The 27,229-nt window shown below is 44.0% G+C and overlaps 1 protein-coding gene across 1 annotated transcript in view; it reads right to left on the bottom strand.

Moving 5' to 3' along the window:
• Window positions 1-27,229, bottom strand: part of FAM91A1 (family with sequence similarity 91 member A1) — a 253,107-nt gene that overhangs the window by 161,755 nt on the left and 64,123 nt on the right. Inside the window, exons 5-9 of the mRNA XM_069220714.1 lie at window positions 21,092-21,159; window positions 7,539-7,652; window positions 4,959-5,049; window positions 3,628-3,690; window positions 2,892-2,998 (exon numbers count right to left, since the gene is read on the bottom strand). Coding sequence (XP_069076815.1) covers window positions 2,892-2,998; window positions 3,628-3,690; window positions 4,959-5,049; window positions 7,539-7,652; window positions 21,092-21,159 — 443 coding nt within the window. The remainder of the gene's footprint in view (window positions 1-2,891; window positions 2,999-3,627; window positions 3,691-4,958; window positions 5,050-7,538; window positions 7,653-21,091; window positions 21,160-27,229) is intronic.

Genomic DNA, 27,229 nt, shown 5'->3' with positions numbered 1-27,229 from the left:
AAATAAATGTTTATCTAAAACAGCTAAAAAGCAGTGGAGACAGATGTTGTCAGGGAGTAAATAAACCCCTCAACCTCAAGCAAAATATGTAGATTTATAAAAAAACACAAACCATATGTAGCATACATCCCAGCACACAAACAAGACACCACACCTTTAGTCAGTATTATTGAAACACTCACCTGTGAGATACTGCCTTAAGATCCCATAACAATGAATATAAAATCTTTATGTATATGAACATTTGTCAAAAGCAAGCAGCGTTTGCCATACAAATAACTCTAAATAATTGAGTGGATCCCACACAGCTCATAAGACAGTATACCATGCATTTGCCAAATATACAGGATTTGCTTTTTGTTTACTTTTTCTACATTGATTTTGTTTCCTACTACTGCTCCCCCTATTCAAATGCAATAATCACGTCAATTGGACAAAGTAGGCTATGTTTCACAATAATGCTTTTACATCAATTTTTTACATAATATATATAACAATTACTTTAAAAAATGCTGGAGTAATCTGCATGTTATTTCACATAGAAAACTGCAAATGCCCACACTCTCAAACATATTTTAATGTATTTATAATATCTGTTCATAATTGTTTACCAAATTAAGATTTCATTATTATTTTATACCTGCAGTATTATTTATGCATAGTGTTTATTTACACCCTAGTACTCTGGGTTTAGAGGATTGCACCATTTTGTACATAGTATAGTACTGAGAGTTGTCTGCAGACTTTCTGATTTTAGGCTGCAAGTGAGGTTCTGGGTTGCCACTGTGCACGGTGTTATGGGGCATACTCGTCATAGCCCTGCAGGTTTGCCCAATGACAGCAAGCGCCATAACTGGGTGAACATAATAACAAAAAACAAGAGAATATCTGGAAGCCTCAATCGGATTGAGTTCAATGTCTGCAAAACCAAGTTAATCGATTCCCCAACTCTTTCCAATGGAGGAATACTTAAAAAGCTTTCTAAGGAATCCATATACATGACATGCTCACAGGCCTGAAAATGTTGCGAGCTGGGAGCGCAATTCATTTACTTGTAAGTTACTGTCAAAAAAATTTAATTGAAAACAGTTGCTAACCATCTTCAAAATAGCAAACAATCGTGAAATGTACTAAACACTGCTAGTAAAATCACTCCTGAAACCTATTTAGTTATCATCATTACTGAAATCTATGAAACTAACAACACCGTTTACTCAAGACTGACCTCGGTGCCTAATAATCACTCTTAATTAAAAAGGACCTTCTCAATCAGTCTCATATCAGAGAGATACAAAATTATAGATATGCAGTGAATTGTGAGAAGCAGTCATTAGGCTAAGAGGATCCATAGAACTTGATGTGCAAATACGGACACCACTTCCAGGAAGAGTTTCCAACCCACTGCTCTTTTTTATTTGACAGCAAAGGATTTGAATTTCTGTCACTAGAACAATACAAAACGAACAAATAAACAATACAACTAAATAAAACCTTAATACAAACTGACCAAAAACAAAGATGGAGTTGGTTCTGCACTCAGACTACTTGCGTATTGCAGGAAAAAAAACATTCCAGCAAACATTCAACACATTTTTGGAATTCTTTTCCTTTCACAGTTTATTATATATTTGTTAAGAATGGCTCTCTGAGAGCCATTTGTGAAAATAATTGGATTCTAAATTCAGTAATTCACTGCTATGGCGTAGCAACAGAACTTGTTATACACTGTTGCTACGTCATAAAGAATTCCAGGCTGCTCTTGCTGTGGTCTTTGAAAGCCTGTCGGAGAAGCACTGGCTCGGAGCATAAATCCTGAAGCTTAGAGGTGCAAATGCACAGAGTAGTGAGGGTGAACAGCAGATGGTCAGTTTTGTTTCTGTTCACATTTGGGGAAGGAAGAAGATGTCATGTTATGTATAGTTTCCCATTATTCTTCTGCCCTGACTACCAGCTGAACAGAGGGGCAGGTGACTTTGGGCACTATCCATAATATGCAATTATAGATGGGTAAAAAATAAATAACTGGGATGTTTTTCACGTCAGGGTTTTGAGTGATATCATGGCCAACTCAGGCTTTGCTGCTGTTGTCTTTTTTATACCGCGCAGAACCCCTTGGGGCAAAACAGCCCATCTATATGTTAACCATGACTACAGTCTAAGGATCCCAAGGGTAATGCTTAAACCTTAGTGGGAAATATGGGCTACAGAAAGGCAAAGTGAAGATGGTAACAAATGTGGGGCAATCAGCAGGTACCTAGGCAGGAATGGACAGTACAAGAGGGGGTTGAGCTACACAATATTCATTTAGGATAGGTGTATGCACATGAAGTGAATTGGCTTTTATAATAAATGTTTGGAATGCATTGCAGGCAAATTACAGGGCAGAAGAAGCATACTATGCAGAACCTAAGTGGGCACAGTACACACTGTGAACAGAAAACTTACATCCTCAATCAACCACCACTGGCCATGATGGCAAGAAGATCCAGCAGAAGTAAAACAGCTGTGCAATTCAACAGATATTAATTCCTTTCAAATAAAGCTGAACAACAAAATGAAAGTTACAATATAAACATACCTTGCCTATCAGATAACTATATATAAAACAGTTAGCAAATGTTTATGGCAGAGTAAGGAAGAGTAAATCTAAAGTATCAATTATTATGTATTTACAATCACAGACCTAAGCATCCTACCAGTACAATTTTAGGTCATGAAAAGTAAAGTATTTTATAGAGAACAGAGATGGGTACCAATCAATCTTATCATATTATGCCTTAAATCATTCAACAAGTTAACTAAATTTATATTTGGAGATCAAACTGCTTAATTTCAGAATATTTTAATTTTGCAACCCTGTCCCAACCATGGATATATCACACATAACTTACCTCTGCCACATTTGTATGTTCATCAATAGAGACAAATATCTTGTAAAGAAGTGTTTCAAAGTAATCACCTTGAAGTCGATTCATCACAAAACCTTCGAGTGGGGGCACTTAAAAAAGGAAAGACCATATCAAGATTAATTGATCAAGAAGAACAAAATATTAACCACATTTTAACCCTAGAGACCTTTTTAAAATCTAATCAAGTGACTTTGTGCATTACAGTGAAGTTCTTCTGAAGCAGAAACAAAGAAAAAAGGAGCTAAAGAATGAATTTCTCCCCAAGGGAAATCACAGCATGGCTCCTTCACAAAGGCTAAAAAAAAAAAAAACAGCAGATCTACAAGCACATATAGTTTCCAATACCCCAAAATTCAGATTTTATTGCAGAGTGGATGTTGTTAGAAGTCTGCAAATGTGCATGTACATGGTTTGGTTTGCATGATTCTACAAGGACTATCTCTTGACGGGCTATCCCTTTAGCCATAGTATCATTTTCAATCCCTCTCACTATTAGGATCACCAGCTGCTAACCTCTTTTGCCCACCTCGTTATACTGCATAATGTGGTTTCACACTGTATTCAGCTGCTGTACATTTCATATTTAACTATACATCAACCTGGCAACTTCTTGCTTTAACAAAACCGAAGAACTTTTGGTATCTAACTCATTTGTCTCACTTAAAAATAGCAGTAACTGTGTCCCGATATCACAAACTGCTACAAAAGGAATACTTACCTGCTATGCAACTGTCATCTGATATTGGAACATCAAGGTAAATAAATCCCTTGTTGTATAGGCCTAAAAAGCAAAAAGACGCCAAACTGAAAGCCAGTATAAAAAAATACAAATGAAGTTAACTCTGCAAAAACATTACATCCTATTCACTTTAAAATGTTTCCTTCAAAACATCAATCCAGCCCTGAATTATAACGGTTTAATGCATGCAACAATCCCACTGAAGACTTGGTGGCTTGTTAAGGCTCTGCAACAGATATTGGTGGTACTTGAGTTGAGATTTCGGATGTCTATAGCTTCATAGTACAAAGGAAGTTTGTGGAACAACAAATCATAATTTCACGGGGAATAACTATTATTCCACCTTAGTAATGGGAAACAAAAGATAAGCACAGTTGTAATCTAAGCCAAACATTCTAAGACAAGATTCATAACCCCTTGACTTCTGTGGACGCCAATGAATCACAAATAGAAGACAGGTACACCCCCGGCCTACGCAATTTCTAAAATTTGAACCTCAACACAATACACAAAAATGTGGCAACAAGTACACATAAAATAAACATACAAATTATGAAATACCGTATATGAATCAGAAACAATAACAAATACAAAAATAAACATTTTCATAAGAATGTTAGAGATTTTCTAAGGATTGTTTTATTCCTAAAAGGCAAAGTGGTGTTGTAGACTCTGGCATATCACTTTGTATTTTTTGCTCCTACTTCATGCTCTCCCTTCGTATGTGCATACTGTACTACAATTTACTATAACATTCTAACCAATTTAGGTCACCAATTGCCCAGACCAGATTCTGTCTATTGTACTTGTTTTGCTCCCACTAACCAACCTAAATATACCAACGCCATTTTTAGCAACAAATTTCAAATGCCTTCACACTTACACAGGTTTACACATTTTACACTTCATTATATCCTGAAACCTTCTTCATCTGCCAATATCACTTCATTTTCTAAACAGTGACGGATCCCCGGACTAGGAGTCACCAACACCCAGGGGTCTGCAGACCCCAGGGTAAAAGTCACAGTTCCGGGATTATTTCATACCTTTTATTGAACTTAGTGAAAATATTATGCAGTGATGATACGATGCACTAGCTTATGGAGACTCAGAGATCCACCTCTTCAGCTGGCAATGGTACTTTGCAGCTTTGAATCCTGATTAGTATACCACTGTCATTAAAAGGAGGGGACTTCTGGACGCAGACAGCTAAGGAGTTGTACCATTGTTGCATTACAGTTAGCCCAATAAAAGTTTAGTGAGGAAAATGTCTGTCATCAAATTCCCCGATATAATTGTGAAGCACTTACTGTGAACCACATTGTTCTCTAAAGAACCAGCAAGTTGAGGACCTGTGTCAATGATCTTGTCAATCGCCTTTTTTTCAGGTGAACTGCAAATCTTTCAAAAGAAAAAACAAACAATGTGATGTGATTACAAATACAAATTTATTAAAAAAACACCTCCCTTCGTTCTTGCATTTTTGCACAGTTTCTATTGAATACAAACTTTTATAAACTGAGTTGATATCATATTTTGAAAATGTAGGCAGTGTTAAGATTACCAGGTGTTGTTATTTATTATGTCCCTATTATAAATGGTATCCACTGTATACAATATTATCTAATGCAAAGGTGGAGGTTGTAAAATATAAAAAGTATGGACAGCAATAAAATGCTCCTACTGGTGCACATATAAGGAATAGAGGTCTCAGATGTTAGAAATGTAAGGCAGGGGAAAATCGAAGACCAACACATCCTCAGTGCTACTTTGAATGCAGGTTAAACAGACAGATATATTAACACGTATTACAGGACATGTATGCTTAGTGACAAAAATAACAGAGAAAATAAGAATGGCTATGGCAAAGAGGAGAGGTGGCAAAAATAAATAAATATTAGTCTTGAAGAAATATATTACCAACTCAAAAGTTTTTACAGGGACTGGATCTCATGAAGAACAGCTAAAAGTGCCACGAATCCAGATTTAAGACAACGTTTGGAAGCACAAAATCAATCCTGAATATATAATACCCTGTCATAGAGTTCCAAGAGAGATTCCAGGCACAACTTAACTTTAATCAACTTAACAGATTATGGCAGCATTAGGTGTAGAGTAACTTTGGCCTATGGAACTACCTACTATATAGTACAACCAGTTATGAAATTATATTTAACAGAAAATATTGCCAGTTTGTGCTCATGTTTACAAGACATTTTTGTACATATGCAAGAAACTGAGGCACCCTGCATTCCTTCTAACCAGAGTATTAATCGCAAATAGACAATGGTTCCTTTGGCGTGATTCCAGAAACAGTTGGAATTTGGAAGACAGACTCAATATCTAACTGGATACCAGTGAACACTATATGAAACTAGCACAGATCCCACAATTGAATTACGAGCAAAAACATTTTGACCTAACCATATGCAGACAGTGAAGCAGCTGGATCAGAGGCCATAAATTCCACATTTTACATACTCAAGATTCCAGAATTGCTTCTTAATATATTTCAACCCAGTATAGCTAAAAGACAGGGAGACAGGGAGACAGATTTGGTCAGGGATAGAATCAACCTCTGAACCTCAAGCAAAATATGCAGATTTGTTCATAAAAACAAATGTACCCCTTTAATGTAGCTATGGTAACACACTGCATAGTCCAGATACCGGAAATGTAACCAGTACCTACTATAAGTGCATTCAAAAGAGGAAAAAGCCACACACCAGAAAAAAAACTCCTAAGCAATCCTGCTGCACTTGATAGTGAAAGTAGTCGCAAGACAGCATCACAAGGCACCAGACTCAGCCGAAACCCTGAGTAGAGAGAAGAGTCAGGGGAACGACGCTGCCGAAAAATAGGGTACAAACTAAGGCTAAAAAATGGATGATGAATGTAATGGACATTGGCTTTGAATACACTGCAATTCATCAATTTCAGTGCAAGCGTTCTTAGATATAATATGAACAGGAAGTGAAAAAATCTGCAATAGCTAACTCATACTGGGAAGTTCAAATATCATAGGATATACCAATCTTGCATGAAAGAGAATACAAAGGGTTGGTAATGATGACAAATGGTCCGTGAAAAGACAATACAGAGGCAGTTATGTTCTAACTTTGATTGCTGCAAATGCCATCTCAGGCAGAAACACTGGGACTAAGGCAGAATGGAAACAGAGCACCACTGTAATCTTCAGACAGCTGAGCTGGACATGCAGCACTGTCCAATGTCCAGCCACTGCCTCATAGGAAAAGCAGACCACAGAACACACAGGTGACGTCAGTGCCCTCCCTGACATCTGGAACCCCCAAACTGTCCACGCTGCTGCCACTAGCACACTCCTTAACACACAGTTACCAGGGGTCGCCACCAGAATTGTCACTGAACTTGTCTCAATAAAGATTCCTCACTCTCCCCAACATACCCAGTGGGAGTTGGGGTGCAAAATGCTCATTCAACAGACTGTTGAACTGTCCCCTACCTTCAGAGTTAGAGAGTCCTTGGGCCAGAGAGACTTCATTAATGCATAATAATAAATGTATACACAGTAACAAAGCTTTTACAGTGTCTAACTTTCTCACTGTACCTGCATTTTTTTACACACCTGAGCAATGTGCCATCACTGGCTTATGGAAGGTACTTACAAATGCATCTGTACTTAATTAAAAATAATCATAGAGGTCCAAAGAAGATAGATTAACATCTGAGTGTGAGATGTAAACATTGATATTTGAATATACAACTGGGATATTGAAACTGCCTCCCCAAATTCAAACTTATAGAATTGCTATAAAAGAACCAGTCATTTCCTGCAACAGGTTTGTGACACAACTCCCACTAAAACACAGGTTGTTTAAATAAAACACCAAAAAACTAATAAGACATACCTTAATGTCATCTTCAGTGATATAGCCAGCCTGCACCACCCACCAAGGCTCGACAGCAATGTCCACTGGTTTAACAGGTAGGAGATCCCGTGCAGTTTTCCTTCTGAAAAATTTCTAGAGTAGTACAGTCCATTTGAGATTGCACATAATAAAAGTTACTATTGGCAGTTAAACCAAAACATCACAAATTGTTCCTTAAGATAATATTTTAATAAGTGATATATTTGTGGCAAAAAAATGGAACACTAATACCCACCAAAGTCATCAGGCACCCACAGACAGAAAGTATCAATTAACCTTTTCATGCGCTATATATCAGTTGTCTACAGTCGTCTTGGGTGTCACAGGGCTAATTTCTCTAGCATGAACCAATATGTACTATGCTAAAGAGATCTGTAGTGTTGTCCATGTTCTACAAATAGTGTAATTTATTGCACAGAACAGAACATCACCCTTTTAGTTCATTATTGAGTTTGCACTTAACAAAACAAGTCTATATAAAATATTTAAAAATATGTCACAGATTGAATGGGATGACAAATGGTCATGCAAGTCCCTGAAGTACTTTTCTTATCTGCTCAGGACAAAAAGATTCCTATAGAGTCACTTTCTATGTTCTCAGTTACTACCCTATGCCTTGTGAATTTATTTTCTTTCTGTCCCATGTGAATTTATTTTCTTTCTGTCCCACTGAATATTTTCTCAAATGTTTACTATCCTTCTCATGATGCAATATTTTAGATGATAATAGTTAGTTCTATCCTCCAGGTCTTTGTCAATCTCTAAATCTGCTTCTTACTACTAAACTTTTGATGTCACTTTTCTCGGGTTATAAACGTCATACATTTTTACTTTTTTGTTACATTTTTCTGTTTACCCCCTAATTTTTGAGTATACATACCTAACTCTTAATCCTCTCTTTTAGTAACTTTTGTTTAAATTATGGACAAATGATTTTAATTGGTATGTACTACTAAGAGATATATACCAATACCTTTCATGAGCTTCTCAAGTGACTTAGTTTTAAAATAAGGAATGAACAAAGAAGTATGATCAAAAAATGCCTGTGACTGGAAGCAATCTCATATGTAGGATGTTGTAGTGGAAGGAAGTGCATACCCTTAGCAGGCTTTGAGAAATCTATTTGCCCACTTGCTATGGCATGTCAGGTTGTTTCAGGCTGAGCTATTTTTAGGGCTTAAGAGTCGGTTCTGAAGAGCTGACAAAGAACAGATGTTATGTTTGTTCAAAAAGTGAATGAGCAAGATGGCTTTAAATTTGGTTTTCATCTTGTCACATTTGCTGTGCGCTCAAAGACACAGGTCAACTATCAATGTTTGTCTTCTTACAATTTGCTTCTTATTTTATCCTGGTGGACTTAAACTTACTTTTCTTTCTCCGACTGTAAAGTTACACGATTTTGTAAAGTCAAATGTCTGACAATTGTGCTGTACAGAGAGTGTGAAATGAAAGGAAGTCAGGGTATTTTTTCCAAAAACATGTTTAAAGATTTTGTAAATGAACTATACAAATATTTCAAATTATATTTCAGTAGCTTGGAGAGCAATATTTTATTATAATTCTGTGTAATGGAAATAAATATTTTATTTCAATCAAAACAAATCAGAACACTTTACTTTCTGATGTGCAAAAGATAAACATTTTTGCTGAAACCCAATTTCCACACATTGTTTGTAGGCTTTATAGTTTTATCAGTAAAACTGCAAGTAAGTGTCAAAGTTTATAGCCATTTCAATGGAAAATGTGCAGTCTGTAAAGGACAGTGCACAACCACTTCATATTTTAATAATATATTTATTAAAACTGAGAGTTATTAAACATGGAATAAGAAATATTCCTACCCCCCACCCTGATGACAATGCTATTAGTGTACCAAGAGGCAAATCAGGGCTCATGTGTACCCTATATATGGGCCAAATTCTTATTATACATGGAGCTAAAGTTTAGTCTAATAAATAAACAAAAAGTGTTTTTTGTGCAGCAGACAAGTTGAAATCATCCTTCAAGGTGCTCTCATATGTGATAATAAAGAAAAAGGTGATTCTGTAAAAGAAAATATTTGCCATAGATCACACAGTTTGAGACCAGTTTATGGGTCAAGGGCATTATATAGTTAGGTCGAGTAGATTATTCAAGTCATTAGACCTGCACATCTGCTAACATTTTTATGATTTTGATATGATTTTGAGGCCTGCCAAGGCAACTCAACAAGACATGCATCAAAACCATTTCTCACTTTCTATTTTCCTGCATTTTAATTAGGCCATAGTTCTAGGGGATAAAGTGGAAAACAAAAAATCTGGAGGGGGGGCAACCAATCAACAGTAACAAAGTAGATAATGAAAACTAACATTAACCCAGCTATTACCCGATGCATCTTTGAGTTGAGAACTGTTGTGAATAATGTATTGCTCCACACTATGAGGGTCATTCTGACCCTGGCGGCCGGTGGCCGCCAGGGCCACCGACCACGGGAGCACCGCCAACAGGCTGGCGGTGCTCCAACGAGCATTCTGACCGCGGTGGTTCAGCCGCGGTCAGAAGCGGAAAGTCAGCAGTCTCCCGCTGACTTTCCGCTGCTCGTGTGAATCCTCCATGGCTGCGGAGCGCGCTCCGCAGCCATGAGGATTCTGCCCCCCCCTACCGCCATCCTGTTCATGGCGGGAAAGCCGCCATGAACAGGATGGCGGTAGGGGGGGTCGCGGGGCCCCTGGGGGCCCCTGCCGTGCCCATGCCAATGGCATGGGCACGGCAGGGGCCCCCGTAAGAGGGCCCCGCAAAGTATTTCAGTGTCTGCCTTGCAGACACTGAAATACGCGACGGGTGCCACTGCACCCGTTGCACCTTCCCACTCCGCCGGCTCGATTACGAGCCGGCATCCTCGTGGGAAGGTCGTTTTCCCCTGGGCTGGCGGGCGGTTTTTCAGCAACCGCCCGCCAGCCCAGGGGAAAACTTGTAATACCCGCCGCGGTCTTTTGACCGCGGCGCGGTATTTTGGAGGGCGGCATCCTGGCGGGCGGCAATGAGGCCCTATATTGTTTTGCCCTGTCAATTTTAAAATATTTATTGTGAAGGCAGAGATTACTACTGCCAGGTATTCAAAAGGGGCCATGCTTGAGTGGGGCTTCTTTGGAAGAAAGACTTGCTTTTCTCATGCTTTGTCCAAATCCAAAATAAGCATGGGCATAGTTATATCTGCAGGAATGACCATCATGGTCAACAAACTATGTTGTGATGTTTATTAAACACAAATATTTTTCTCATTTTATGGAAGACTATACTACCAAATATAATTAGAACAGTTTACAGTTATCTGCAACTTGTGCAGCTTGTTACACTGTTTATTATTTTTGGGTAACACATAATGTAATGTTATATAATGACCCTATAAACATCTGTTTGTGGCATGTAGTGCTGTAGATCCACATGCTGTGCATACTCCTGGCATCTAGTGTGGGGCCTGGATGCATGCAAGTTGTTTTTCTTCAAAGACGTCTTTCAAGTCACAAGGTAGTTTGATTCCTTTTGGCGATAATGAGCATGGTCATCAACTCCATTGTCAGATTGTTTCACAGCACAGTGGGGAGGATGGGATTAAAAGAAAGCCACACATAAAGAGATGTCCATGCATAAGTGGAAAAAGTGATAATATGAGACACTGCAATGGCTATAGGCATCTGCGGAGGTGGGTGGGTGCATATGAATGTACAGCACTACATGCCACGAACAGATGCTTACAGGGTAAGTAATACTTTCCTTCAAGGCATGTGTGCCTCTAAATACACATGCTGTGCATAGACTGTAAAGCAGTCCATCCCAAAGTGGTGGCTAGCCTGTGGGTGTTGCAGCACATTGAAAGAGTGTGCAAAGAGCTGCCTAGCCAACATTAGCTTGTTGGAGGGCTAGGACATCCACCCAGTAATGTTTTGTGAAAGTGTGTGGCGTGGACCAGGTGGATGATTTGCATGTACCGGCTACAGGGAGGTTCCCTAGGAAGGCCAAATAGGCTCCTATTTCCTAGAAGAGTGTGCTCTAGGAGGAGTGGTTAGAGTCCTCTTGGCTTTAGCACAGCATGTCTGGATGCATTTAACTATCCACCTGGCAATGCCTGACTTAGAGCCTTCCCTTTGTGGGGTTCAGAGAAAACAACAAAAAGCTGTTGTGTCCTTCTAAATGGTCTGGTTGTATCAGCATAGTACATGCGTGCTTGTTTTACATCCAGAGTATGGAGAGCAACTGAATCAGGTTGTGAGAAAAAAATAGGAAAGGCAATAGACTGATTAAAGTGGAAGTGAGACAATACCTTAGAAAATAATTTGGGGTTGTTGCAGAGGACAACCCTATCTTTACATACTTGGAAGCAAGGTTCCTCCAGGGTTAATGCTTGAAGCTCACTGACACATATGAGTGAGGTGACAGCACCTGGAAATGCCACCTTCCAAGAGAGCAACTGAGGAGGCAGGTGGGGAAGGGCTCAAATGGAGCACCCATGAGTCATGAGAGTACAATGTTGAGATTCCATGAGGATGATGGTAGGACCTGGGCAGGAATGACCGTTTTGAGACCCTCCATGAACGATTTAATGATCGGTACCCTGACGAGAGAGATGTGTTGTTAATTCTGAAGGTAGGAAGCCACGGCGGATATATGTAATGGTATGGAGGTAAAAGGTAGCCCAGAAACCTGCAAGTGGATTAAGTAACAGACAATGACTTGTACTGTGGCTTTTAACGGGTCAGTTTCTATTGAGTGACAGTAGAAGCCAAATCTCTTCTGCTTGGTCTCAAAGCAGGCACAAGTGGTAGGTCTGTGCGCTTCCTTGAAGATGCTCATGCATTTAGATGGAAAATTAAGGTAACCAATTTCTATGATCCCAGGAGCTAGATCGCAAGGTTGAAGGACCTGGAACATGGATGCCTCATTTCTCCATGATTTCTCTGTGAGATGGTCTGGCTCGTTGAGGATCCTCTTGTGCAGAACCAGTGAGAGTTGGAGTAGAGTTGTGAACCAGGGCTGAAGGGTCAATGTAGGTGCCACCAGGAAAAGCATGAGCGAAGTCTGCTAAAGCCTCCGAACCACAAATGGAAGAAGAGGAAGAGGAGAAAAGCCGTAAATATCCATGACCAGTTCATCCATAGTGCATTGCTTCTGGACTGTAGGTGTGGGAACCTGGAGGCGAAGTATGGCCGAATGACCGGATGCATTGGTATGTGGAAATAGTCATCCTTTAGGTCACGCATGGCCATAAAGTTGCCTTGCTGGGAAGCAAAATTATATCCTGAAGGGCCACCATGTGAAAATGCTGACAGGAAATATTCATTTACAGGTCTGAGGTCCAGGACCCTTTTTTTTGGGTATCAGTGAGTACACTCCAGTGCCATGCTGAATGGGGACAGGTTTTATAGTCCTTTTGAGGAGGAAGACTTTGTGCTCTTCCTTGAGGAACCTTTGATGCTCCAGTGAGAGTCTGTGTTTGCGAGGTGGAATAGTGGGAGGTGTGAAAGTGAGCTCCAAGAGGCAAGTCAGGGTTTGGTGGCAGGTGTAGCTACTTTTGGGGAGCTATTCTTGCCCCTGCCTCTGGAATTGTTGCCCCTATAAGACTCTCTAAAATAATCCCTGGGATAGCTGGCCCTGAGTGTGTTGATAAAATGTTGAGATTTTTAGGAAAGGTGGTCTTTAAGCATCCACGGTAAGGAAGCTGTGGGGAGAAAGGAGCTGTGGGAAGCGGGTGTTGGCAGTGCCCCTATCGATTTGGCTATTTACATAACCTTTATAATCTGCTCTAAAGCTTGGTCCACTTGCAGACGGAAGAGGTGCTCACCATCAAAGGGCATGTTCAGCAGGTTCTGCTGAACTTCTGGATTAAGGCTAGAGATACAGAGCCATGCATATCTAGGATAGAATAGTATTGGGATTTATCCCTCTTGCAGTGGTATCAGCAGAGTCAAGGGCACAGCGAAAAGAGGTGTTGGATATCTGCTTGCCTTCAGAAACTCTCATCCCTTTTCCTATGCTCTTGTGGGAAGTATTGGAGGAGCTCCTCCAATCTCTCCCAGGAGGCACCATCCCATCATGCAAGAAAGCCGACAGAATTAGCTGGTGCATGGGACAGGGAGCCTTATCTGCTTTCTTGCATTGTTTTGCTGAAAAAGGAATATCCAAGACCTCCTCAAACAACAGCTGATATTGCGCGGGCAGAGCAGCAGGGCCCAAAGGGTGGGCAAGGGATGTGGCCCATGTGGGTGTCAATAACTAGGTGCTGCCTGGAGTCGAGTTCCTCCATCTTATGGAGAATCGGCTTGACTGCCCCAGGATAGGATTTGCTTGTCAACGCTGCTGAGGTTCTGATCGGAACAGAGGCAGATGTGGTTGGTGCCGAGGGTCGGCACAGTGTCAGGGTAGCTGATGCCAAAGTGTCAGTCTCAAAGGTTTCTTCAGCGCTGAGCCAGAGATTGGCAGGGAATCTGGAGTGGTTTGTCTGTGGAGCGCATGCTCCGAAGGCAGCCGGTCTGAAAGCCCGTCTTTGGAGCTCCACAGTGGCCGAGTGCCCTTTGACTGAAGGCTGCTTGTGATGAGTGGAGTGTTGAGAGGGAGGCGGTGCCGAACACACAGACTGCTGAGCTGGCAGCAGTTCCTCGATCTCATGGTCGGAGACAGGACTTTTTTCAGGGGAGAAAGCTTCGATGTCCTTGGGACCGAAGAGGTCCAGGGTGTCATCTCCGCCCGTACGTGACATCACAAGTTGGCAAGCGAGGCTGTCGCAAAGTCTCTTTTTGGAGCGGAAGGAGCAGCAAGTGCTGCAGGCGGCCTAATTGTGTTCTGGCAACAGGCACACATTGCAGACCTGACGGAGGTCCATCTGAGGATATTTTGCATGACAGCAAGGACAATAATGAAATGGCATCCGTCTATCACCATCGAGGCATGGTGGAGAGACAGGAGTAGGCCCAGACAGGCATAGCCCAGATGAGGCAGCAGTCGATCGGGCCCCACTTGAGCAGAGCAATCACACGTCGACCCGAGACGGAAAGGAAGGAAGACGTGATCGAACTACAAGACCGATGGAGGGAAGAACCCATGTGAACTGAAAAGAGCACTGTGACAGAGTCAACACAGAGCACAGGAGCAAACATCCAAACCCAATGGCAGAAAAAAAAATAACAATATAACAATGGAGTCGATGACCATGCACATTATTGCCAAGAGGAGTAGTCACACTGCCTCGTGACTCGAAAAAACTTCTGCAAAGAAAAACAACTCGCATACATCCGGGCTCAACACTAAATGGCAGGTGTATACACAGCATGTGTATCTACTGCCACATACGGCTCAAACTTTTTTTTTTCCCCGAACAACAGAATTTGATCCCATAAATAAGAAAATTAACTTAAAATGCAATCTTTCGAGAAAAAAATATCCTACTTTAAACAGCTACAGATAGCAGCTTTCTGGCTTTCTCCAATTAAAACACACTTGGCAGTCTAAGGTATCAACTCAAGATTTTTTCTATGGTCAATATCATAAAAAGCATAAGGACACTTTAAGCCTTCTATGGAAAGAGCATTGGGCAAGGTACTGGAAAGGGAGAAAGGAACAAGAGTCAGAGTAAGTGAAAGTTATGGAAAGTGAGAGTCAGGTAATTAAAGGGAGAGAAAGGAGAGAGAAGGAAGGAGGGTGTTTGGGCTATTGGTTGAGGAGGGAGTGAAACCCTTCTCAAGCAGCAACCACAATTCTTCTCAGGGTTAAGTCACAAGCAAACACTAAATTAACCTGTGCTCAACACTTGTGTAGCTTGCCACACAGGAGTCAGACGTAACTCAGTGGAAATGTGTAAAGTATTTGTGCAACACTTCAAACAGTAACACAGTGAAAACATACAACAAAAGGATCCCACCCTGTTGGAAAGGGCCCTTTCTGCTGGGTCATATCCAAACATTTTGCCATTCTCCTCCTACTTTTCTGACCCTCTTTTTGTTGGCTTAAGGACACTGGGCACTTTACCACTGCTAATCAGTGTTAAAGTGCATGTGCTCCCTCCCCTAAACCTTGGTATGACTGGCTTACACCTGTTTAGCTTATTTAACTTATCTGCAAGTCTCTTGTAAAGTGGTACCCAGGGTATGTAAATTAAATGCTACTAGTGGGCCTACCTTGCAGATTGCATCACCCACAGAAGTAGCCTTTCAATCTGGTCTCTTGCCTGCCACTGCAGGGTCTGTGTCTGCAGTTTACTGCCACATTAACATGGCAAGTCAAACTACTTGCCAAGGCCTAAACTCCCTTTTTCCTACACCTAAGTGACCCACAAGGTAGGACCTAGATAGACCTATGGGAAGGTGCTGTGTATGTAAAAAGTAGGGCATGTGTCTTTATGTGTTCCATGTCCTCGTAGTGACAAACAGCTTAATTTAGTTTCTCACTACTGTGAGTGCTGCTCCTCTCATAGGATTGCATTGGAAATATGTCGAAGTGGTATCTCCTGATCTATAAGGAGTAGCATGGACATGTTTAGTGTGTTTGGAATGGTAGTGAGACATCCTGCTTACTGTTGTAGGTGGATTTTTTTATTACTATTTTAGAAATGCCACTTTTAGAAAGGGGACATTGCTCTGTGCTTATAACTCTAGTGCTTTTCAGATTGACTTCAATCCACCCCTGGGGCAAAGTGACCGCTCCACTTGGTGCATACTTTTCAGACAGCCATAACACAGGAAAGAGACAGAAGAGGCATCTGCATACTGATAGTCAACTTGGGCTGGGGAGAAGGAGGGTTGTTCACACCTTACATATCAAATAGTCTATGTCCTGCCCTCACACAATGGGCTGATTACCCCCTACTGATGTCTGGAGACAGGACTGGGTTGAAGGGTATTGTACTTCACTTGAAAGGGTCTTTTGAAGCTACTCCCTGAACAAAGGCATTTCTGAGTACAAGTAGAGGGGCTGTAGCCCCCTGATTTGGAGAGCACTTTTGGAACTGGGACTGAACCTCTGCCAGAAGGAATGCTGGACTGCACAAAAGGACTCAGCTAGACTGCTCTTCTGTTTGTTGACCTGGTGTCTGCTGGGTGGCATAAATGACTCATCTGGATTGCTTTTCTGCTTGCTGGCCTGCCGCTAGCTGCTCCTTGACTTTAGTTCCTCAGGAGACTGTGGGGACCTGTCAGAGGAACCTATTATGCTGCTATGAGGAACCGCCATCAGAACTGACCTGCTTGTGGCATTACCCTGTGGCCTGCTGGGTCACAAGAAGGACAGTTGCTTTACCCCATGGACCCTGATGTGCTAGCCCACTGCTTGCTCTACTTTTCTTCAGGCCTTCCCCATCGATCTCCACAGGGCTGACTGTATTCATGTTCTTCATGTATTCATGTTCTTATAACTTTGTGTGGTAACGGAACCCTAGCTGTAGAGGGAACAGTTGGTGGGTGTCCCTGGTGTTTTCAAGGTGGTGAGATATTGCCGCTGGTTGTTTCCCCCCCCATCTGGGAAGACTGAGGCGGAAGAGGAGTGCCCGACCGTCCGGGAGCCGTGTTTTCCCCAGCGCGATTGAGGCGTGCACTGCCTGGTGCCCCCGGGGCACAAGCAGGCATCCACTTAGGAGCTACTTCACCGCCATGCCCAGAAGTTCCCTGGAAGCTGTGGTCGCCAGAAGTAGAGAAGCCAGGTGCTGGCCAAGGACTCCAGAGTCTCCTCGGGCCTTGGAGGGTGCTGGACGCAGAGGGAGCAGGCAAGCGGCTTGAGGAGATGCTGCAGATCTGAGCGGCTGCCCTGCCAGTACGCAGTCAGCTGCTCAGAAATTTGCTCCATGCAGGGAACACCAGGAGGGCCTCCCCTCCAACATGGGAGGTGAGAGTACCCTCCCCCCTTACTGGCGGAATCCCAGGGTCAGAGCGGCTTGAATTGGAGCTGCAGAAGTTGGCAGCCACACCGCTAGGATGTGGGCAGCTGGCTGGCTATTGTTTGCTCACATGAGGGGGGGGACCCAGCAAGGTCTCCCCACCGAGTTAAACAATGTAGGTGGGTCCCCTCCTGTCTGTGGCATACTTTTAAGTGCATTTGTAACTCGGCTAACAGGACAGGAAGGGAACCCTCAGCGAAGGCCCTGTTCCTGTTGTGCCGTCCTAGGACTGCATTTCTGGTAGTAGGAGCACAAGGGCTCCTTTGCTAGTTGTAGGGGATTTCCACTCACTGGAGGAATAGGCCAAGGAAGTGCAGACTCACCGCAAACTTCAGATAGAGAGTGGTATTGGTGACTCTTGGCGGGACTGCATTTGCCCACAATGTTTTTGTCCTCATTATGTGACTGCATTGCTTGTTATGACCCTATTCATGCTACCTGTTGTGCTTGCCGTGTTGTGGTGGCATATGTATTTTCAGGGTCTGCTCATAGGCAGAGGGAGGGTGTGTCTATTGTGACCTGTGTAATACTAAAATGTTTTCTGCTGTGTGCACTCAGGATGATGATCTGATAAGTGCCCGTTTGGTACAGTATTACTGATTTATGTCGTTTTTGGTCTACAATGTTTATGCAATACAGTTTATTTTTATATAACTTGTTGTGGAGTTTTCTTTGTGATATATTTATTGTGTCACTGGGCTGTGTGGGTTGTGCAAACGCTTTACACATTGCCTCTGGGGATGAGCCTGAATGCTCCGCGCCAAGCTACCAGCGGTGAGCACAGGTTATCTTTGGTGTGCAACTTAATCTCCCTGACTAGAGTGGTGGTTTCTGCTTGGCTGAGGTGCATATTCTAGCCAATCAGAAACCCCATTTCTAACACACACCAGTTTGGAAAGATAGAGTAATTTTAAATACACAAAACAAGACCAAAGCGACACAAATCCAATCAGTAGAGCCGAAGTTATGAATTGTTAATGATTTTAAGCTAAAATAGCACCAACCACGGCTATCTGGTCATGTGAAAGTCACAAGTTCAGGCTGACTGCAAAGGAGTACAGGTTGGTTTACAGTGACCAGGTTAATCCAGCAGAAAGGTTACCTTCTCAGTCCGGTGCCAAGAGTCCCGTTTGAGGTATAAGTGGGCCGCAAGGACGCACTGTGGACGGTCAATGTAGTACAAAAGTTAGGCCAGGTGTCGCAGACAGTTCTCGCTGTACAGCGATGCTCCTGTTGTTGTCGCGAGCGGTCGGGTCGGTGCTTCATGGTTGTGCACCATGTAAGTGGTCGATGTAGCGCGAAGGGTCGGGCTGATGGAACTTCGCATTGTCAGGCTGTGCTAGTCTCAAGGATTCAGAGCCACAGGGCCAGTTTGCGATCACAAACAGCTTAAAAACTTCAATCCGGCCTCTCTAAGGCCACATCAAGGATCGAGGAATGGAGGGGCACCACTTAGGGGTCAGGAGCTTACTCACGCTGGACCTGGATGCTGGTGCATGTAGTTGGCAGACTGTTATGTCCCTGCGACTCAGAACAGGAGGCCAGCAGACATGCTCTTAGAATCACACTGGAAGTCCTGGGGTCAAGAGGTGCGGGTCCAGTTCTTCTAACCCAGGCTGAGGGCAGCAGGTAGTAGGACAGCAGGACTGCAGTCTGGCAGGGTGGTAGTCCTTCATTACCTCATCGGTCCTTCGTCCTGGCAGAGTACACACAGGTCTGGAAGGGTACTGAAGAGTTTGTGTCTGAGGGCCAGTATTTATATCCAGCTGTGGCTTTGAAATGGGGGAAAAGCTTTTAGAGGTTTCCCTTGGAAGTCCCCAACCACCCTGCCTTCTCCGTCCTGGCTCCAGACTAACTACAGGGGGTATGCACCCCTTTGTGTGGAGGCAGGATACAGCCTACTGAAATGTAAGTGAAGCTACGTCCAGCTCCTCCCTACCATCCTGACAGAGGTGTTCCTGGATGAACCATCAAAGCTCTCTTTTGTGTGTGGCTGAATAGGAGGAATACACAAAGTTCAACTGTCCGCTACACTCAGTTATGTGACCCAGGTACAGGCCACAGGCACTAAATGGCTAAGGCAGGAAAATGACAACGTTCTAAAAGTGGCATTTTCAAACCTGTAGGATTTCTTATTATAATTTCAAAGACACCAAACATTAAGGGGGTCATTCTGACTCCCGCCGGGCGCGGTCACCGCGCGCCCGGCGGGTGCCGCCAAAATACCGTACCGCGGTCGGAAGACCGCGGCGGGTATTTTGAGTTTTCCCCTGGGCTGGTGGGCGGCCTCCAAAAGGCCGCCCGCCAGCCCAGGGGAAAACGACCTTCCCACCATGAAGCCGGCTCGTAATCGAGCCGGCGGAGTGGGAAGGTGCGACGGGTGCTACTGCACCCGTCGCGTATTTCACTGTCTGCTATGCAGACAGTGAAATACAAGCGGGGCCCTCTTACGGGGGCCCCTGCAGTGCCCATGCCATTGGCATGGGCACTGCAGGGGCCCCCAGGGGCCCCGCGACACCCCCTACCGCCATCCTGTTCCTGGCGGGATGGCGGTAGGGGGTGTCAGAATCCCCAAGGCGGTGCAGCATGCTGCGCCGCCTTGGAGGATTCTGACGGGCAGCGGAAAACCGGCGGGAGACCGCCGGTTTTCCTGCACTGACCGCGGCCAAAGCGCCGCGGTCAGAATGCCCTGCGGGGCACCGCCGGTCTGTCGGCGGTGCTCCCGCCGACCCTGGCCCCGGCGGTCTAAGACCGCCGGGGTCAGAATCACCCCCTAAATGTTGGTCTGCACCAACTTGGAAATTACAAGTGTATTAATGTAATAAGGTAACCCCAATGTTAGTCTATGGGAGAGGTAGGCCTTGCAGTAGTGAAAAGTTATTTTAATAGTTTTTTACTACCAGGACGTGATAAACTTAAATGTACAGGCCCAGCATTTTTAAATACACTGCACCCTGCCCTCTGGGCTGTCCAGGGCCTACTCTAGGGGTGACATACGTCTTAAAAAGAAAGGTTTGGGCCTGAGAAAAGGTTTATTTTGCCAGATTGAAATGGAAGTATTAAATCTGCACACACAGGATGCAATGGCAGGACTGAGGCATGTTTACAGGGCTTCCTAAGGGAGTGGCACAATAACCGATGCATGCCCATTAGTAGCATTTCATTTACCGGCCCTGGGCACATGTAGTGCCACTTTACTAGGGACCTGCAAGTAAATTAAATATGCCAATTGGGTATATGTTACCAAGTTCTAAGGAGAACATGCAATTTCTGCAATTTACCACTGCTAAAGTACTAGGGCCAGCAAAAATGAGCATAGCATAAAATAGAGAAGGAATGCAAAAGGTATGGGGAAGACCACACTAAGGTCTAACAGAGTGCAGTAAAGGAGGGAAGGGACAGAAGGAGAGAAGGAAAGAAGGAAGTCGAAGGAAAAAAGGAAGGAGACTAAGTAAGCATGCCGCTTATAGATCCACTGATTAACGGAAAAGTGATAGCGGTAGAAGTGGTCACCAACAAGGAATTACATAATCAGAACAATGAAAAATGTGCACAGCGAGAAATCAGAGCATGTGTTTACAGCTGTTTACTGCACAAACATATAAACATACAAATATAAGGAAACACTTACTTTTGATGATCTGCATTGGTTCATTAAGTCAATGTATTGGTTTCTTCCTATCCCAAGAAGTCTTAAACCTGAAAGTTAAAAGTCCATTAACTTTCTTAGGAACAACTCAAAGAGAGGCAAACTGTTTGACTGCAAATAAAAAAACGAAGGTGGAAACAAGTACTTTGTACAGCTCTATCACACTAATAAACGCTAAAGCAAGATGATCAGACTTTTTCCAAAAATCTTTGAAAAAGAGATACTAAAAAACATGTGGTATATTATTCAGTCAAAGTGATGCCAGTAGGAACAACACAATGATTGCTGTAATCATTGAGAACGCTTTTGACATACATATTGGACTGCTTTTGACTATCCTGGAGTTCTTACACTATAACAATCTACTCAAGTATAAATAATAAAATATTAAGAAATAATTACATTAATAATAAAATATATCATGCAACACACTTTAGTTTTGACAACTACAGCTTTCCCTACTGACTTTGGCATGAAAGACCCTTGCTAGGACACTTTATATACACTCGAAGATTGTGGGGATTTGCCGACCAGGCATCCAAGTTGAGAAAATACATTTGCACGTGTACACTGAAATCCTGATTTCCATTCATCAGGATTTTACTCTCACAATGGACAACTGTAAAAGTGAAATTCCACCAGGATGGTAACATTTCTGCCATCATAAGTTCTGCGTTTTTGGGCAAGTATTTACAAATATTTTGCAGGGAGTCGGCCACACAGGAATAGCAAAAAATCCCTGTGAAAGACAAGAGAGTAAGGTGACGTTTCCGATGTAGGAATAAGGTGGAAGCACCCCCAATATTCACAGAGATGAGGGATAATGGCTTTTCCACATGGGAAAAAATCCTTGTGATAAAAAAACAAAATGGTTTATGTGAAAAACACTGTCTGCATCAAAATCAGGTTAATATTTAGAGAGGATGGGTGTGTGGCCATGCTGATGACCAAAATGGCTGCACGGAGATGAAGCTCCAGCGGATTTGGCCCTACTTGATCCGATGGGCCCGTAAAGTAGCTACAGAGCCCCTCCCACAAAGCTTCAGATTCGATCTGGGGATGTCGAGAGGCTTCAGGAGCAGTGTCTGCCTCCGATCCTCAGGCTGCCACAGTGCAGATTTAAGATCTGTACGTAGCAACTGCTCTATACCTCACCTGTGGCGAGGGGGACTGTGGGCGAGCATTAGATGCAGGGAAGGCAGGCTGCACGGTGCAGAGCCTGCTCTGAGCGCAGTCCGACATGCCATCACTCCTGTCATGTCATACCTGAAGGGGAGGCGGCAGATGGCTATGCTGCCTACATGTGCTGCCTCCGTGGAGTGCACAGACCAGCCGCTTGGGCAGCCCACATGGCTATCGGAGGCGCCTCAGACTAAGATCTGGGTGTAAACCCCAAAGACCTAGTAGGACACTGCAAATTAATTACTGGGCAGCATATGCACAATGAAAGCACCTACTCTGACCTTCGGAGGCAGCAGTGCTAGGCCTCACTTTTAAAAAGGCCTCAATGCTACTGTTGCAGTCGCTCCCCCTCCCTGGAGAGACTGATCTTTGGGGAGTGAATATCATGCAGAACCAGGTGTCTCTACCCACACCCACAACCATATCTCCTCCCCGGTGAGCCTGTGAATCCACTGAGGCCATCAAGGAGACTTCACTTCACACTTGAAAGGGGTAGATGAACGAATCTCTGCATTGGAAGATGTCACAACCATGGTGGTAAAATGTCTAGAAAAGCTGGAATTACAACTCCAGGTGGTGGCCATGAAAATTGAAGACTTGGAAGCAGGGGGTGCTGCAATAATCTTTGTAAACAGGGCATTGCAGAAGCAACCAATACAGGCTGCCTTGACCTCTTCGTAGAGCCTCTACTTTCTGACCTGCTGGGGCGCCAGAACTCTACATCCACTTTTGTAGTTGAAAACGATCACAGATCCCTCGGCCCATGCCCTATCACGGGAGTCCCAACACAGCCGATCGAAGCCCAGCTGCTCAACCATCACAACCGAGATACAACAATACGCCTGGCGCGCAAACTGGGTTCTCTCCAGTATCAATGGACTACTGTATCACTTTTCCCTGGCTTCACTGTTGCAGTTCAGGAGGCCCATTGTAAATCTACTCAAGCAAAGGCTGCTCTGTGAAAACTGGGGCTCCGATATGGTGTGCTCTACCCTGCCCGGCTCAGAGTGGACGTAGATGGTAAGCCCCGATTTTTTGCTTCCCAGCTGATACAATGGCATTCTGTAAACACAGGCCAATTACCATAGTTCCCCGGAACGCGAATCGCCAGACCATTCCCCACGTGGCTCCCAAATCGATGCCAGTATGGTACTCTTTCCACCAGACTGAAGTATATCTCTGCCCTATCGAATTGCTTAAGTCCAGAACTTCTGTCCTACATTACAATACTACTACTTACCTCCTGTTTGCCGTTCGGTTATCTTAGCCGAAAGGGATGACTGACAGACCCATTTATGATCTTCGAACAATGTGGCATACTCTTACATCAGGCCCACCTGCTGTGGTGTTGCCAAATACCCTGCTGTGTACACTACATCGTCCTAAAAGCATATTTATTGTTATTTCTTCTTTCCCTTTTTTGGTTCTCTTTGGTATAATTGGGATTCGAAGGGCATGTTCTTCTTAGGTGTGTTGGGGGAGACGGAAGGGTTATGTTCATGGAAATGTTTGTTTTTGTTATGCTGGACTTTGACACTCCAACACATACATACCATATCTGATGCACCACTATTCATCTCATCTCCAGGATGACAACAGTACAACTTATCTCAAACCCAACTGCTGACATCACAATGCTGTCATGGAACATCCGTGCCCTTAACAACACACAACGCACAAGGGCAAGCAGGTTCTGCAATATTTACATAGACATGGCGCACAAATAGCCTTCCTACAGGAGTTCCATCTTCCTCCACAACCTGCACGCACGTTTGCAGCACCCTGGTGTTCTCATCAATATTTCTTCAGCTATAGCACTTATTCCCGGGGCTGTGCGTTGATTCACAAAAGCCTACCCTTTCATCACCATACCACATGCGTCGATGCAGAGGGCAGATATGTCTTGGTAACTACAACCAGAGCGGGCAGAGGGTGCTATTGATAAATATATATATGCCCCTAATAAAGACACGCCATACTTTTTCCAGACACTACACACCTAAATTGACCGCAAGGAGGCAGATTTCATTATATTTGGTGGGAGATTTTAACAAGCTCATGGATCCCGTACAGGACACCATGTCTCAGACCCCACCGGGTAAGCCTTGTTCGCTTAAAATTCTACAGAGTTTCTGCACTGAATACACACTCAAAGACCTGTGGTGTGTGCGGCTTGAGACAGCCCCTGCCTATACATTCCATTCTGCTCCTCACAACACTTGGACTTGTATTGATTATTGGCTGTTATCTGTTACAGTTACCCCATGGATTGGGCACATCAAACACCTCCCACGCACACTTTCTGACCACTCGTCTGTAGTAGTTACACTGCATAGCCCTGTACAGAGAAGCCTGAAATGCCAATGGCGCTTTCCTAATACGGCAATGCATGATGAACTGTTCCGCACCGAGCTCCGCTTTGCAATCCTTGAGTATTTTCAGCAAAATAGGGATTCAGTTCAATCCCAAGACATCTTACGGGTGGCTTTCAACGCTTATATCAGGGGCATATGCATAGCCAACCTCTCCGGGGCGCTGCGCACCTTGCGCAGAAGTGTAGCACAAGTAGACACTGAGTTGAAAGAACTGGACCAGACACATGCACAACAGCCAGCTGAGAGTCATTTACATAAAACGCAGCGCCCTACCGGCAGAGTTCCGAGACCTAGCAAACCGTGAGATAAACTATATGGGGAAGTATGCCAAGGCCTGCAGATACAGAGAGGGGGAGAGACCTGGCCGGACACTGGCTCGACTGTTGAGACTCCCCACAGACAGGTCATACATCTCGGAATTGCGGCGCCCAGATGGTACACGCGTCAAGGATGCCGCAGGTGTACTGGGCAACCTACACCAATACTACAACTAACTTTATACGTCCTGCCTGGGCACCAATAACACTGATTTGGCAGCATATCTAGAAGAAGCACCCAGGGTGGGGCTGGACACTGCACATCAGCAGTTCCTAAGGGAACCTTTTCCCATGGAGAAAATTATCCTCATCTTTGATTCTATGAATGGCTCTAAAGCACCAGGCCTTGATGGCTATATATTTGTGTTCTACAAGCCTTTAAAACATACCCTAGCCCCCTACTTACTGGCTGTAAATGCGGAGGCCTTGGTAAGGGGCATTCTCAACCCACTACGCACGAAGCAGTCATTATCTTACTCTTAAAACCAGGCAAGGACCCCCAGCACTGCAGGTCATATCGACCGCTATTATTGCTGAATTTTGATAATAAAATACTAGTCAAAATGTTGTCCTACCGATTTGCCCTGTTGATGGACCAGATAATTTTCCCAGCATAGATGAGCTTTGTTCCCCACAGATCAATGTCCCTTAACTTGTGCACACTGTTTACGGTGGTCAATAGAATTTCCCCAACAACGCCAGCTGCCGTGGCCCTCTTGTATGCAGAGAAGGCGTTTAATTTGCTTCAAAGTAATTTCTCTACGCTGCGCTTAACACATTGGGCATTCTCCATAATGTCACATCTTTGATTAAGCTCCTCTATACGCAATTGACAGCCCAACTCAGAGAGAATGGTGCAGTGTCACCTCCTTTGTAATTCTAGGGGTTCGTGACAGGGGTGCCCTCTCTCTAGCCATTACTATTTATCATCGCAATGGACCCCCTAGCACATCCCTTTCAGGAAAGACATTTACATAGAGGTCTGCAGTTCCAACTGGGCCATCTTCTCATCTCCCTATATGCCAACGACATACTGTTATTTTTATCCCACCCAGCGGTTAATTTAGAACCAGTCCTTCGCGAAGTAGACTGTTTTGGCACCTTCTCAGGTCTCCACATTAATTGGACCAAGTTGGAACTATTTCCACTTATAGATGCTACTGTACTAACACAACTGAGTTCCTGCTGACAGTCTGTTATCTGGGCATTCACATCCCTCGGGATCAATGGCTGGTCGAAGTGCCATTATAAAACAATCAGAAACAGAACAATCCAAACCCACTCACCAATTTCTTTTTTTGCCGCCTTGAGAAGTATACTACTGAGGCTTGTTTGGGTGGGCAAACAACCCAGAAAAGGATGGGACATCTTGGCACTCCCATATGATTGTGGAGGATTCAGTGTTCCTCATTTTCATTATATTATCTGGCAGTGTAGTGTCAGTACGCTCGACACTGGTACCACCCTGATACCAGCCACCCTTATGCTAACCCCGATCAAGACCTGGCAGCTCCGACACCACTGCAGGCCCTACTTCCTGTCGGGCCTTCCCCTTGACCAAACCGATATCCAGCCCTTGTTCACCACTTGTTGGGCCTGGAGGAAACTCGCTAGACTACTGGGCAGTGGGATGCTTTATTCCCCTGCACCTCCTTTGGCAGACAATGCCTAGCTTCCAATTACTTGCGAGAAACTAGTTAAGCATACATAGACAACCCATGCAGTGCGCACCTTTGGGGATCTCTTACCGGATGGGCATGTGTTTAGCCGTACAGAAGACAAACGATTCCGGGACGCAATGTATATGCATCATTTCCTACTAAGCCAACTACAGAACGTAATGTGTGCAACGGATCCCTACCTATCCATTGGCCCGACAAATTCATACCACTGACCTTAGTGGTTACAGACTGGGATGGAAGCAGGCTCATTTCTAAACTATAGAATACGTGCCTGCACCTCCTGCTGATATGAGACTCCAAGCTTAGAGATACATGGGAAACTTATCAAGGTCATTCATTAACCACGACGGTCTGGTATGCCTGCTGCACGCAGTTGCGGCGTGTGTCCTTCAACCACCGCCATGAACTCCTCCCTTATAAGTTCCTGCACAGGGCATACAGCACACCAGTGGCCAAAGCACGAATAGACCCTACGCGATCATCGGCCTGCCCAAAATGCCAGGCACCTGCAGCAGACTCTGCCCATATGACATGGACCTGCGGTAGGATTGCCCCCTTCTGGAA

This window comes from Pleurodeles waltl, chromosome 2_2 (assembly GCF_031143425.1).
Source record: "Pleurodeles waltl isolate 20211129_DDA chromosome 2_2, aPleWal1.hap1.20221129, whole genome shotgun sequence".
Lineage (NCBI taxonomy): Eukaryota > Metazoa > Chordata > Amphibia > Caudata > Salamandridae > Pleurodeles > Pleurodeles waltl.
The sequence above is the reverse complement of the archived record's forward strand: the minus strand, read 5'-3'. Positions and strand labels throughout refer to the sequence as shown.